This window comes from Malaclemys terrapin, chromosome 21 (genome assembly GCF_027887155.1).
Source record: "Malaclemys terrapin pileata isolate rMalTer1 chromosome 21, rMalTer1.hap1, whole genome shotgun sequence".
Lineage (NCBI taxonomy): Eukaryota > Metazoa > Chordata > Testudines > Emydidae > Malaclemys > Malaclemys terrapin.
This window is the reverse complement of record NC_071525.1, coordinates 4372603-4388071: the sequence shown is the minus strand read 5'-3', so window position 1 is coordinate 4388071 and position 15469 is coordinate 4372603. Positions and strand designations below refer to the sequence as shown.

General features: G+C 51.8%; 1 protein-coding gene across 10 annotated transcripts in view; it reads left to right on the top strand.

Moving 5' to 3' along the window:
- The window catches only part of MEF2D (myocyte enhancer factor 2D), a 171098-nt gene that overhangs the window by 140437 nt on the left and 15192 nt on the right, over positions 1 to 15469 (top strand). For 7 of the 10 annotated variants that reach the window (XM_054011456.1, XM_054011454.1, XM_054011453.1 and 4 more), the window contains 4 exons: positions 3637 to 3847; positions 5368 to 5424; positions 11959 to 12149; positions 15287 to 15307. In XM_054011456.1, the coding sequence (XP_053867431.1) occupies positions 3637 to 3847; positions 5368 to 5424; positions 11959 to 12149; positions 15287 to 15307 (480 nt within the window). The remainder of the gene's footprint in view (positions 1 to 3636; positions 3848 to 5367; positions 5425 to 11958; positions 12150 to 15286; positions 15308 to 15469) is intronic. The other 3 variants (XM_054011459.1, XM_054011458.1, XM_054011457.1) reach the window with 1 other exon arrangement.

Sequence of the window (15469 nt, the reverse complement as noted above, 5' to 3'; positions counted from 1 at the left end):
AATCTTGCAGTGCGTAGCCTCCCAGAAGCAGGTTGATTAGTAGCCAAAGCATAACATCTGCCTCCTTGACTACACCTCTCTTGCAACAGGATTGAATAGTGGATTGTTGGAGCAGATGCTTTTCTTTTTAACCAGCTTTTTGTGTGATAATGAGAACTAACACAACTCATCTGCCGGGGAAGCTAATGACGCCCTGGTCCAGAGAAACTGGCCTTAACAGGGTTCTGCATTCTGAGTGCATTTGAAACTGGCTTTCAAGAAAAAAAAAAAAAAAAGTCATTGGCGTTTGGCTGATTAATGAACCTCCCCGATCCCCCACTGGATTTTGGAGTGTTGTGTTCATTTCAAACCTTTGCCTGCCATAACACTGTAGCGCCCAGTGCTCTGTAATCAGCGGGGAGAATGGGAGCTGCTGGTTGAGGGATCATTTGCGTGTGCACAACTCTCTCCCTGCCTGGGCAGGAGCATGGGGAAGATTGGTCGGTTAGTGGTTCAAAGGTGCAATGTGATAGTTAAGAGCTAAGGGCCGTATCCTGTCCTCCAATCCATTCATGTAACTCTCACTTACGTCAGCGGGCTTCACACGTGCATCTGGGGTAGAACTATGCCCTAAGTTAGTTAGTTTCTTTCTGTCTGTCTGTCTTGTTATTTATTATGCAATATTGCATTGCAGATGTGCACAGCCAAACATTTAAGGGCCTGATTCTCACTGACAGTAGGGGCGTGTCTACACTAGCAATGCCACTGTAGCTGCATCGATGTCGTGTAGACACTTCCTACAGAACAACGGAAGGATTTCTTCTGTTGCTGTACTGTAGCCATCTCTCTGAGGCCTGGCAGGGTTGGGTCGACGTAAGGTGCCCTGCGTCAACCTAGCTGTGCAAGTGTCTTTATGTACATTTCGCTCCTGCCCACATAAACGCCTCTCTACGCCGATTTCGTAACGCCAGCTCCCCGAACGGCGTCGAGTCACGGTCGATGTAATTAGGACGACGCAGTGTCAGTGCAGACTCTCCATTGCTTTTGTGGACTATTACTGGCTGTCAGCAGCCATCCCACAATGCCGCACCCCGACAATGCAATCGACACAAGCGCTTTGGTGAGGACGTGCGCCGCCGACGCAAGGAGCCAAGCGTGCGCACGCACAAGCGATTTAATAACTGTGGGGGCCGTATGCCGACGGAAGTTAGGTCGACGTAGTTTTGTAGTGGAGACGGGGTCTAAGAGGCAGTAGCGAGGTCGACAGAAGGGTTCTTTCATCAACTTAGGCTATGTCTCAACTAGCGCTTACATCGGCAAAACTTTTGTCTCTCGGGGATGTGAAAAAAACACCCCTCCTGAGCGACATAAGTTTTGCCGGCGTGAACTCTCTTGTGTACAGCACTACGTCGGCAGGAGATGCTCTCCCGCCGACATAGCTGCTGCCGCTCGTTGACTTGGTTTTATCATGTCCCCGGGAGAGCTGTCTCCCGGTGGCATCACGCAGCTACACAAGCGCTCTGACAGCGGCACAGCTGTATCAGGACAGCTGTAAGCTTGTAAGTGTAGACCTGGCCCTAGCTGTGTCTACACTGTGGCTTAGGTCGGCTTAATTACGTCTGTACATTTTTCACAGCCTGGAGCAATGTCGTCAAGCCGGCCTGACTTTGTAGCGTAGACCAGCCTTGAGTATCCTCTGTGCCGCGTTGGCTGTCTGGGTGGGGGGCGAGGGAGAGCCCTTAAAGTGGCCCTAAAGCTACTCCAGAGCCATGTGAAGGGGCCTTAGTGTCGAGGAGAATCTGGCTCATAAAGTCTCTTGCCCTGCAGAGCTTACAGTCCTAAGGCTCAAGTCAAAGTGACTTACGGCAGCAGAAGCCATGAGCAGGGAGTGGTCCTTAGCACCTGCCTGCTGCCTGAAACGGCTGGATGCCCTGGAGATCTGTGAAGGGAGTGGGGGATGATAGGTAGGGAGGCGGCTTTCCCAGCCAGGAGCCCCTGGGAGGACAGAGGCGCGGCTCTGCCATCCTCTCCCACGCGCTCGTTCTTCCTCTCCTGCAATCATACAAAGCTGCATTTGCCCAGCAGCGCTTTTGTAATGACATCTCGGCGACACCAAAAGGCCGGGAAGCGCTGGTGGATCTGTCCCTTGAGCCAGGGGCCAAGGATCATGAATTAGAGGCGTTTCCACTGCTTGAGGGTCAGAGGCCCAGGTCTTTCCATTGATTGGCACCCCAGCAGCTCCACGAATCGATAGGAGCCATCTACAGGGTGCTTCTCTGGAGCAAAGCTGCACCTTGGAAATGCTCCGATCTGTCACTTTCTATTACAGTAGCCACCTAGAGGCTCCAGTTGAGGTCAGCTGTGTGGAGCAGGGACCATTTTTTTGTTCTGTGTTTGTACAGCACCTAGCGCCATGGGATCCGGGTCCGGGACTCCGAGGCACTAACTCCGTACAGAGCATGAATAATAATTGGGGCCTTTTGCGCTGCAGGCAGGACCCCATTGTACATACACCTAGTAAAAGATGGTCACTGCCTTGTAGAGTTTACGACCTGATTAGACAAAGGAAGTATTATTATCCACATTGAAGGGGTGGGGAATTGAGACACAGAGGGATTAAGTGACTTGCCTAAGGTCTTTCATGGGGTCTGTGGCAGAGGTGGGAATGCCCCAGAGTCCGAGGGTAGGTTAGTACTGTAACCCCAAGACCATGCTCCCCCGAGAATGAGTACAGGGGCTATCAAACTTCATACTAATATGGAGGGAAAAGCAAGCTCTTCAGGGCTGGGTCTGTGTGTCCGTCCAGAGCCTCGCACAATCCCGATTGGAGCCTCTGGGTGATACAGGATTACAGATAGTAGCTGCGAGTAGGGCCCTGGGATCTTACACTTCTGTGCAGAATCTACAGGATCTTTTCACTGAGAGAGACTCAGCCGGATCCGCAGCGTAGCTCCACTGACTTCAGAAGAGCCCTGGCCACTCACACCAGCGGAGGACCTGGTCTATTAAAACTCCACGGGGCTCCATTTATCTCCCTCGGAGGTTGAAGGGCAGCTGCTGGCCCTTGTCTCCTGTGGGTTCAGAGCGTCTCATGCTAAGACCACTGCACTGTTCCCCTCTCTGGCATGCCAAGGGAGCCGCTTTGAGACGTTTCCAACTCTCTGTGAGCTGTTTTAAAACCACTTTGCTGAGCTCTGGAGGTAAATAAATGCAGGTGTTTAGTCAACACCCCTCTTCCCCCCAGGCAGCAGATTGCAATGCTTTTTAGCTTCGATGTGCCCAGATGGACATCCGTTTGCCCTTCTTTCTCCGTCTTCCTAGAGGGAATCCATGCCCCTTTGTGCCTGGGGCCAGATTCCCCACTGCCCACCACCATTTTCACCCATGTAAAGTGGCTCGCAAATGAGAATGGTGCTCGCTTTCCCCCACTTTGCACTGTTATAAACGACCGTACAAATTGCAGGGCAATAATGAACTGGGTGCAAATTTGGACCAGATCCGTAGCTGGGGTAAATCAGTGTCGCTGCATTCCGGGCCGAGGACCTGGCCCGTTGGTCGCGCCGTGAACCAATCAGAAACCGGCTCCTTGGCGGAGCGAAGTGCCTTTGGGTGACTCCCTCGGCGCCAGTCCCCGCTTTCATCTGCCTCTCTGTTCAGTCTGCAGTGCCCGCTCCGAACTTCGCCATGCCAGTGACGGTTCCGGTGACCAATCAAAACACGTTACAGTTCAGCAACCCCGGGGGCTCCTTGGTGACCCAGTCGCTGGTGACCTCTTCGTTGACGGATCCAAGACTCCTCTCACCACAGCAGCCGGCCCTGCAGAGAAACACCGTGTCGCCGGGTTTGCCGCAGAGGCCAGCCAGCGCAGGTGAGTGTTTGGCCTAGTATGAGAATAGCCAAGAGAGGGCACCAGTGTCTTCATTCCTCCCACCCCTCACTCCTTCTTTCTGTTGTCTGTACAGCACCTAGCACGGTAGGGTCTGGTCCGTGTCTCAGGCTCGTAAGTGTTACTGCCGTACAAGCAATAAATAAAGAATTTTTTCACTTGACCAGAGCTCGGAGAGCCGGGAAGCGATGCTCAGCAAAGATCCCATGCGATGCAAATGGCAGACGCAATTCCTGTGTCACCCCTAGAGCTGGGCAAAGAACAGAGTTTTCAGATGGCTGACAATTCCGAAAAATGGGGGGGTGGTGGGAAAATCGATTTGAGTCGAACCATTTGTTTCGAGAGGAGAGCCTTCCTTCCCCATCAGTTCAGAGGTTCCTCTGAGGCAGCTGCCGTCAGCCTTCCCGTCTGTGCGTCGCAGAAATCCAGTTTCGTAGGCGCTGCGTGCTTGCATGGTGGGAAGTGCGTTTTCTGACGCACATCAGAGGATAACAGCGAGCCCCGCTGTCGTTTCTAAATCAAAAGCGGTGCTAATGGAGCGGAGCGTGTGGTCGCCTTGTGTGAGGTCAAGGCTATTGCCCGCGGCTCCAAGGCATCTCTGAAACAGGGATGCCGAATCCTGTGTACTGTGTGTGTCTCTGTCCTGGAACATCAGGAATCTGAGGTCAGTTACGCGAAGGCTGGCGTTAAAGTGAGTGGAACTGTAATATACACCCCCTGGAAAACCCCTTTACATTGCCAGCGCTGGGTAAAGGGGGCTTAATGTAAATGAAAATCTGGCCCTAATTATCTACCACTGGGAATTCCTGGGTCAAAAAATCCTAGTGCAGATACTCATCTGAGGATATGAGCTCCTGAGTTCTATTCTTAGCTCTGAGAGGGGATTGCGGTATAGTGGTTAGAGCAGGGGACTGGGAATCAGGACTCCTGGGTTCCTTTCCCAGCTGTCTAGACGGTTATAGTGAGGCAGAGGGATTGTGGATTGCTGGAAGAAATAAGAGTCTCGAGATGTGGTTGAACAATTCAAACTAGCAAATAAATTTGCAAAACTCAAAGTCTGTTTGCAAAGGGGATAAAGGGCTTGATTCCCTGGGAATAGCAAACGTTCCCTGGGAAGAGCTTCTCCAGCCACCTTGGGAATGGTTTCCGTTCGGTGCAAATGTTACAGGATCAATCCTCTTTCCAATCCCGGAGCTGGGGGCGGGTTCCCTTCTGCAGAGCGTGTCCCCCCAGGAAGGCTCGGAACAGCAGAGCCACGCTGTTTTCCAAGCCTGGTCTTTTTGGAATGAGCGTCTGTGCTGCGTGCCGCATCCCCAAAGGGAATGTATCTGTGTAGATATTGTTTCCACACCTGGAAGTGCTGTACATTTTACCCTGGATTTTCTCGATGGGAATGTAACACTGTTGATTTCCCCCCGTCCCCCACGTGCAAATAGTCAACCACTGCTTAGTGCGCCGAGTTCTGAACTAACTTTGTCACTGTGTCTCTTGTTGCTTTCCAGGGGCGATGCTCGGGGGAGACTTGAACAACACCAACGGAGCTTGCCCAAGCCCAGTCGGTGAGTGAGAATGTGGCCCTCCCCCTTTATGGATGCAGGCTTGCCTAGAGCACTGGACTGGGACTCAGAAAACCTGGGTTCTGTTGCCAGCACTGCCACTGGCCTGCTGGGTGACTGCAGGCAGGTCACTGCCCCACTCTGTACCTCAGTTTCCCCACCTGTAAAATGGGGATACTGATACTGCTCTCCTTTGTAAAGTGCCATGAGTTCTATTGATGAAAAGAGCTAGGTGTTATTACTGGCAGTAAAGATCCCCTCAGACAGCTAAAGTCAGGCTTGATGTGCAGTTTCAAACACTACCAAGTCTTTTAGATGTGGATTTTCAGGTCAGTAAATTTGGTGTGGCAGGAGGGGCCCGTGGTTAAACTGCTAGAGAGGGCCGCGGGAGGTCTGGGTTTGGTTCCTGCCGTAGGGGATAATTTTCTCTCGCCCGCCTCTGTCCCTTTTTATAGTTGTGACTCAGGGGAGACATAAACCCAATAGAATTAAAATCTGAGTCAAACTTTGCTTAGTCTGGTGGAGGAGAATGGTAGCCGTGTGGCCAAAGCAATTGGCCAAGACTTAGGAGAGCTACGTTCAATTCCTGGCTGTGTCACGGACTCTGTCTGTGACCTTGGGCAAGACATTCAGGGTCTGCTTCTCACTTATGCTAAGGTCGCTATATACTACTCCGGCATCATAAAGGCACCGTAAATGTTGGCGCAACATCCACTGCCAGAATGGCAGTGTCAATGCGAACTGGGTCCTCTGTGTCAGTTCCTCATCTGTAAAATGGGGCTAATAATACTTTACTGGTCCCACGTCGTGTCTATTTCAACGGTAAGCTCTGCAGGGCAGGGACGGTCTCATATTAGGTGCATGTCCGGCCCCTAGCGCAGCGCAGCCCTGATCTCAGTTGGATTTCCAGGTGCTCCCATGCTGCTACTTCTAATAATAATGAGCAAAATTAGGCAAAAAGCCCTAAATCCGAACGATGTGGCTGGGTTTAATGAGAGTGGGTCACGCGCATCTTTGGCACAGCATAGAGGGGGTTGACTCAAGAGGGAGTTCGGCCCTGGATGCTTTGATGTAGAGGAGATCGGCATTACGCTCCCAAGTGGGATTCAGGATGCCGGCTCACGACTGAAAACCCTGGGCTCTGCATCCTACAGCCACATGGACCCTTTAGAACAGGGCCAAACTCAAACCCCGCATCCACGGTGCTGATTCTGTGCTGCCCATCCCAGGCTCCCGACGGGCTGCCAGGTACTCCAGAATCCCTATCGCGCCATGCGCTAGGGGCCAGGTCCCAGCATGCCCGTACGCAGGGCTGGCTGTGGGAGCGGGGCAACATGAGGCAGCGTATGGCAGACAGCCCCTCCCTTGCCCCTCTGCGGTGCCTTTAGGCCTCTGGTATATTGCCAGAGTGGGGAGCAGGGACCAGAGCCTGTCCCGGGGTCTTTAGAGCATTCGAAATCGGGCTCTGAATTTTGCTGCTCGAGCTCATCTGCAAAGTCAGGGGTGCTGGGAAAGAGGCACTAAGGACTGGCCCGTACCTCCAGGCAGAGAGACGCTCTGTCACTTTCTATCACCCCCCCCCCAAACTCACCCACCTCCCCCCGGCCCCCACGTCAGCTGTTGTGAGCGGCTGTTCCAGCTTCTAGCTTGGCAGGTCCCATGAATGTCAGAATTGACGTCACTGAAGCATTCCTCTCATTCCTCCAGCCACTCCAGGAAATGGAAGCGGGGCCGCAGGGAGCCCTGCGATTCTCTCAGCGCCTGTTGTTTTCAACCCAGGCCTCGTTCCCAAGATCCCATCTAGCCCCTGTCCCCACCAAGCCCCAGACAAACTTCAGATGGCAGCATTTGGGGGCAGAGAAGTGGGGAAGGGGGGCGCGCCCCTCGTATTCACTAGGTAGATGAGGCTCTACGGAGCTCCCAGAATCTTGGGGCCAGCCGTCGACTTCGGGTTCCACCTGAGGCAGTCGCTCCCCTCCTCTGTCCCCGTCCCCCTCACTAGCGCCTTTCTTCCGTTCTCGCGCCCCTCCTCCGTCCCTGTCCCCCTCACTAACGAGGGAGCTGAGCCTGGCAGCGCTGTGCGATCACCTGCGACCCCGGGCGCATTCCTCCCTCTGACCGCAGGCCTGGCTCCATCCCCTGCGCCCAGCCCCAGGCGGAGAGAGGGGATTAGGGGTCCTGGCCAGAGCGCGTTGCACTGCGGCTTTTCTCCGATCCCCAGGATTCGCATGGGGGCAGATCGGGACCATGCCTAGAGCGCACTGTGCCGTGGCTATTCTGTGCTCGCCAGGCTCCACGGGGAGCAGAGAGGAGCAGTCATGAGGCTGCTCTAACTTGCCCGGGGGGCTGGGCTGGCTGCCAACAATCTCAGGATACAGGTGCAGACACATCTTAAGGTGTCCCCACTCCCAAGTACAGGAATAGAGTAACTGAGAATCAGGCCCCATGTTTTCAGCCCTCCCTTGATTACGCTGAGTCCTGCTCTGCGGAACAATGCAGGGCGATAGGATGAGGGTCTTCAGGAGAGCAGCTAATACACGGCAGGCCCTCTGAAACCAGCGCTGCTGCCACTTAACTCCCTCCCCTATAGCCCCCCCTTTTCCCTTCGATGGGGGATCAAAACCGCGGGACAATCTCTGGGTCAAGGCACCAGACGTTTGTGGCCAATGGAGTGCGTGATCCGGAGGCGATCGATGTCGCTGGGAATCCAACCCGGGATTTTGCGGGGAACCGGGCCTGAGCAGAAGGCTCTGAGATCCTGCTTCTCTGCTGACTTGTTTTCCTCTCCCCCACTGCGGTCAGCGGAGGGGACGGAGCGGAACAGCTGACATGTGGCACGTTGGGGTCTCAAAGCAGCATGCTTCCTGTGGGGCTTGAACGCGCCACATAAGGGTTCTGGGCCAGATGCTGGCGGATGGCCAGCAAACAGTAGCGGGCACCTGGCCAGCCGTGTTGCTGACTGTGGGGGTGGGATGCAGAGGAATCCAGATGGGGGAGGTTTTTCTTCAGCCGAACTTCAACCTGCAACCCACATCTTCCTCCTGTCCCTCCGCTGCCCCTCCCAACCCCCTGAAAGACACAGCTCTGTGGATACAGGGGACTGCATAATTATTGCTATTCTGCACTGGCTCAGAATTTCATGGTGATATCAGGGTTACAACTCAGATCTCCCTGCTCCTAAAGTGCAAGCCCATGCTGCTTGAATTCAAGGAGAATCCCTGATAGCAATATAGGGCTTATGACACATGGCGAGAAGTTCTGATTCTATCCCGCAGAGGGAAGTGTTGCACATACACATCCGCCAGCCCATTGCAAAATATGCCCCCAGATCTGCCCAGACAGTAAGGCAAAATGGTTGCCATGGGAGCCATTTGTGCGTCTTCTGTTAAGGAAGCCTTATGGCTGGAAAACATAAGTGTTTTGAACATCGTTCGGCCTTGCCCCACTCTGCTGGCACACGGTCTTGCACAAAACCCTATAGCGAGCGGCTGTGAAAAGAAATCCGCTGAAAGCGCTGAAGGTCGCACAGGAAATTTTATGCACCTCCGTCATCAATTAATATAAAAGCCGGTGGCCTTGCAAACGAGATACGGTCTATGCAGAACACGGTGCGCCCATGGCCCAGGCTAATGTACTGATTTACCAACATGCTCGGGAGCGGCATTTGACGCAGGGGTATACACACACCCCTCCGAGCCCCTTTACAGGGCATAAGCCAGCCTCTAACTATTTGGGGTCAGGAGCAAAGCTTCCTCAAGGGCAAGCGATCCCATCGCTACCAGGGTTCTTGCCGCTTTCTTGGAAGCAGCGGGTACTGGCTCCAGCAGTTGGTACTGGTTAGAGGCAGCATACTAGGCCGGATAGACCACGGGTCTGGCAATCCCTATGTTCCTTCAATACAAAGCAGCCCAAAACCGAGCAGATTCGACTCCCCCTTAGAAGACCCTGTCTCCAAGGAAAGGGGAACAGCCAGAGTTCCTTTATGTTCCAGCGATCTTCCGCTTCGGGCCAAATTCTGGAGGCCGTTGGCAGCCAATGCAAATTAGAGCAGCCTTGAGGCTTCTCTAACTTACGTGGGGGGGGGGGGGTGTTTCCAAGCTAGCACAGAGCAGTCGGATGAGAACAAAGATGGCTTTAAGATAGCTTTGCCATCTCCCTCCTGCTCAGCTGGGTCAAACGCTCCTTAGCTGTAGCAGAGGATCGGGCCCAGTAATCTGACAACACATCTCCAGTGTCTCCTTGTTAGCCCGCACGTTCTCACTGGGCCTGATCCCCCTCTCCCCAGCTGTAGTCAGTGGGAGCATTTCCATCGGCTTCAGCGAAGCCAGACGTTTATGATGGTGTGGTAGCTCCTTTGACTTCAGTGCTGTTCCAGATTTGTAACTATGCAGAACATTGCACTTGTGCATCAGGCCAATGTAAACACCCACACCCACCTCCCTCCAGTGTCAGGGCATTACCATTTGGGGTCAGAGCTCTGGCAGGGTAATTAATGGGTCTAAATTACAACACAACTCACTTTAAGACCCCTGCACCAGAGCAATCGCGAGGCAGGTCAGACCTACGGGACGACTGACAGTAGCCGGGTTGCGCGGGTTTTGGCCCCAGCTGGGCGCACGTCATGTCTGAAACACCACTGCCACCAAGCCGCCCCCTGAAATGCAGATGTAGCGCGATTGTGAATCTGATTAATAATGCAATCAGCGACCTATTTTTCCCAGTCTAATGTGTGATGAATATGAGTGCTGAATCTTGGTGATTGCTAAATGTCTTTCTATCTTAGGGGCCTATTCAAAAAATAATCATAATAATCTCATCAGAACAATAATCTCATCCAATTGATTCTTTTCCTGACGTTCATCAAATCTTTTTTTAATTTCTTCTTTTTTTTTTTTTTTGCTTCGCACGTAAAATTCTAAATTGGGGTGGGGGGAAGGGGAGGCCGGACCTCTGCGCTTCACGGGGGTATTGGGATAAGGGGCCCTGATTCTCAGTTACACTTTAAAGTGGGTGTGACTGTGATTTAGGCCCTCTTTGAGGTCCCTTTATGCTGCCAAAATGGTTCAAAGAGGCCCCAATGTAAATGAGAATCAGGCCCTTAATATTTATTACTTGTATTGTAGTAGTGCCTAGAGGCCCCAGTAAGTGGGAGGAAGTGTGGCCTGGTGGTTACGGCTCTAGATTGAGGCTCTAGAAAGGTGGGGTCAAGTCCCAGACATTTTTGCAACATCAGGCAAACCTTGGTGCCTCAGTTCCCCATCTCTAAAAAGGGGATAACAACCCTCCTCTGCCGTAGAGCAGTGTTGTAAGGATGGATGGACTGGCACTAGACTGGAATTCAGGAGAGCTGCCTTTAGATCTCAGCACTGCCACGGATTTAAAACTAAATCAATGTCCGCGGTTCCTTCTTAGCACCGTTATCAGCACGTCCGTCTCAGGTGCAGAAGGCTCTGAGGGCGAGCCTCAGCCCGGGCAGCATCGTTACATAAAGGAACAAATATTTTGGTAATGGGCTCTTCTGACTAGCAGAGACCGGTCCGATATGACCCAAAGGTTGGAAGTTGAAGCCAGACAAATTCAGCCTGGAAATAAAGTGCACCATGTTGGGTAATTAACCACTGGAATAGCTTGGCCCAGGCTCTCGGGGGACTCTCCATCCCTGGCAATTTGAAATCAGGATTGGATCTTTTTGGAAAAGATGGAATTATTTTATGGAAATTCTCTGGCCGGTGTTACACAGCAGGTCAGACTAGATCATAGGTCCCCAAACTGTGCGGCGGGGATGGAAGAATGTTGGGGGGAGCGGCGGGGCTGCCCATGGGGGGCGGGGAGGGAGCGCCACCCAGCCCCACTCCCAGCCGTGGTTCCATTCCCGGCCCCGGACCCAGACCCTCCCCTAGCTGCGGCCCCATCTTTGGCCCCCTTACCTCTGTCCGTGCCCTGCCCCCACCTCCTCCTGCAGCCACGGTCCTATTCCCGGCTCCTGGGGGGAGGCACGGACAGGGATGGGGGGGTGGGGAGGGGTGACTGTGAAAAGTTTGGGGACCCATGATTACAATGATGCCTTCTGGCCTTGGAATCTATGACAACAAAAATGCATGATAGCTTGTGAGGTGCTCAGAGACTGTAGTGGTGGGAGCAGCTGAGAGCTAAGCTGGGTGCTGGGCATTGTGGTCAGACAGCCCCTGCCCCAAAGAGCTCCCAGTTCGAAGAGACCCGCCCGACAAAGGGGGAGAGCGAGGAAGGCTCACTGGGCCCGATTCTCTTTTACACGAAGGCCCCTTCGGGTCGCTCCAGCACTGCAAGGGGCCTCAGAATGGGCAGAAATGACGTTAAGCCCTCATTGCACTGTGTAAAGGGGACTTGGTCTAAGTCAGAACGAGGCCCCTGCCTTTTGGTGTTGAAGCCTTTGAATGCTCCTTCCGCAGGGGTGTCAATGGGGGGAATAGGGCCCCAGGTGCAGGGCGATGGAGAACCGAGCCCTGCGTCTCCTCTTCCGACTGTTTCCGAAATGTCTTTGCTTCCCCCCCCTTGCAGGAAACGGGTATGTGAGTGCCAGAGCCTCGCCGGGTCTCCTCCCAGTCTCAAACGGCAACACCATGGGCAAGATCATCCCGGCAAAGTCGCCGCCACCGCCCTCCCACGGCACGCAGCTCGCCGCCAACAGCCGCAAGCCGGACTTACGCGTGATCACCTCGCAGGGCGCAAAGGGTTTGATGCACCATTTGGTGAGTGCCGCTGAATTCTGGGGGCGGGGGAGAATTCTCTCGGGGTCTGAGCTGCTGCAGTTCCCACTGGCAGTCGGCTTCCCCAGCCATAGCCCATCCAAGGCGGGGTGTTGTTACTCGAGACTGCGGCGGTATTCCCCAGTAACGGTGCATAATGCTGCAGCTGATGACAGCGCTGCCGCTGGATTATTACTCTAAAGTACTCTTAGTATTCCCCAGTAATGGCCCATAACCGTTGCAGTTTACAATGGTGTTGCTGTAGACTATTGCGATATTCCCCAGGAGTAGAATAGAATAGACATCTAATAGAAGCATAGGACTGGAAGGGACCTCGAGAGGTCATCTAGTCCAGTCCCCTGCACTCAAGGCAGGTCTAAATATTATCTAGGTGTCTGTCCAACCTGCTTTTAAAAATCTCCAATGATGGAGATTCCACAACCTCCCTAGGCAATTTATTCCAGTGTTTAACCACCCTGATAGGATTTTTTTCCTAGTGTCCAACCTAAACCACCCTTGCTGCAATTTAAGCCCATTGCTTCTTGTCCTATCCTCAGGGGTTAAGGAGAACAAATTTTCTCTCTCCTCCTTTTAATACAATTTTATGTACTTGAAACTTATGTTCCCTCTCAGTCTTCTCTTCTCCAGACTAAACAAACCCAATTTTTTCAATCTTTTCTCATAAGTCACGTTTTCGAGATCTCGAATCATTTTTGTTGCTCTTCTCTGGACTTTCTGCAATTTGTCCACATCTTTCCTGAAACGTGGTGCCCAGAACTGGATACAATACTCCAGTTGAGGCGTAATCAATATGGAGTAGAGCGGAAGAATTACTTCTCATGTCTTGCTTACAATACTCCTGCTATTACATCCCAGAATGATGTTTGCTTTTTTGGAACAGTGTTATACCGTTGACTCATATTTAGCTTGCGATCCATTATGAGCCCCTGGATCCCTTTCTGGGGAACACCTTCCTAGATAGTCATTTCCCATTTTGTATGTATGCAACTGATTGTTCCTTCCTAAGTGGAGTATTTTATATTTGTCCTTATTGAATTACATCCTATTTACTACAGACCATTTCTCCAGTTTGTTGAGATCATTTTGAATTTTAATCCTATCCTCCAAAGCACTTGCAACCCTGCCCAACTTAGTATCGTCCACAAACTTTATACAAGTGTATTCTCTATGCCATTATCTAAATCACTGATGAGTAGCCAGGCTATGACATGACAAGCTAACGAGATTTTACTTGGTCCTGCCTCGGCGCAAGGGGCTGGACTAGATGACCTCTCGAGGTCCCTTCCAGCCTGCCCTTGCTAGGATTTGACGATTCTCAGATTGTAAAGGTGGATGCCTGGCTCTGTCTTAGGGGCCTGACTCTTTGTAATTTTCAGGCCCCTTCGGACTGCCAGAGCGGTGTAAAGTGGCCTCCATGTAACTGAGAATCAACCCCTGGGGGGAAAGGGGCGTTTCACGCTGGGCTTGTCTTCACTGCAAAGTAAACTCGAGTTATAACCTGAGCGTTGCCGCTCCCTTGAGTCCTGTCCACACGCACAAACCCTTAACTCAAGTGGGGTGCTATTAACTCACGCTGGCTGGCCCGTGACGGGGTATTGATTACCGCTTGAGTTAGCACATCAGCTGCTAACACATCACCGTGGTTCTGTCCACACTGCAGATAAAAGGTGTGTGCTTAATGTGGATTAGCTACCTTGGGTTAGAATAGCAGTGAAGACATGGTAACTCAGTTTTTAACTTGGGTGAGAGCTCAAATTCAACCCCAGGCTTCCCCTGGGCTTTAATTCAAGTTAAGAACACAGCTATTTGGCAATGTAGACCTGCCCTCTGGGTACGGCTAACTAACCGGAGTGGTGTTAACTTGAGTGTAGATAACTCGAGTTAACTCTGCAGTGAAGACATAGGTATTGAGTTAGCTAATTTGGTTTTATACCCCCCTCACACCTTTCTTCCCATCTTAGACAGTCCCAGTCAGAGTACTCAGAATATGTCTACACTACAACTGCTAGAGCCGCATTGCAGCTCTGTTCCTGGAGTGTGACATTTTTCACAGCCCCGAGCGACATAGCTAGGTCAACTTACGTTTTTTGGTGTGGACGAGGTTTCGCATGCGGAAAGTTACCTACTCACATAAGCGTATGCGGGACTGGGGCTGAAGAGAATCAGTCTAAACTGTCTATGCCAAAAATAAAACTAAGCAAAAGATTCAGATGCACAAAAAGCCATGGAAAAGTTTGGAAAAACAAAACAATATTGGCCACTTCAAATCCAAAATAATAGACGGGGATCACACCACGTTTCTGAGACCTTGTCTACACACAAAAGTTGTCCCACATTAACTATACCAGTCTAGTTAAAGGGATGCAACCTCCCCTAGTGTGGACACAGTTATACTGGTATAAAGATGCTTACAGACGCCCCCTGACTTACGCAATCGTTCTGTTCCAGAAAACCTTTGCGTAACTCGAATTTTACGTAAGTCGGAAACGTATACCCGTACGTTACGCAAAAATTTCTGCAACTCGAAAATCCTATGTCTGGCTTATGGAATTTTTTCCGTAAGTGCGAATTTGCGTAAGTCAGGTCTTGCGTAACCTGGGGAGCATCTGTATACTCTCCTGTACAGGGGTTGAATGGGGATAACTGTATCGGTTTTAGCCCACGAAAGCTTATGCTCAAATAAATGTATTAGTCTCTTAGGTGCCACAAATACTCCTTGTTCTTTTTGCTGATACAGACTAACATGGCTACCCCTCTGAAACCTAACCTATAGAGTTGTACTAGTGCACAAACTGTGTGGAGAGCAAGCTTTAGCGGTTTTGAAGAAGTTTCTCGGGAAGAGAAATGCATTAGCCTCTTTATTTCTGCTCATGAGAACACAGCACTGAAGACTGCAGGCTTGAGGCCCCTTTACATCGTGATGGCAGCATAAAGGAGTCCTAAAGTGGATGTTGATGTAATTTGTGGCCACCTTAGGGCCCCTTTCTCCTGCCGGAGCTGGGTAAAGGGGCCTTAGTGCAAATGAGAATCAGGCCTTTGGAGTTGGGCTTGGAACCAGTTGGCGAAAGGCGTACATGTAACGGTGCCTCTTGGTTTTATTTCTGTTCTTCTGCATTCAGACGGAGGACCACTTGGATCTGGTGAGTTGCCTTGTGCTGTGTGTGTGTTTCCTTCGAGTCCTGTCCTGACATGAGTCTTTTTGTTTCCTTTAACACCTCCTTAAACAACAGGCCTGGAGGGATGGGGGCAGGGGTTAAAGAAGGCATTGAACGTCATGGGCCTAATTCTCATTGACTCCAAGG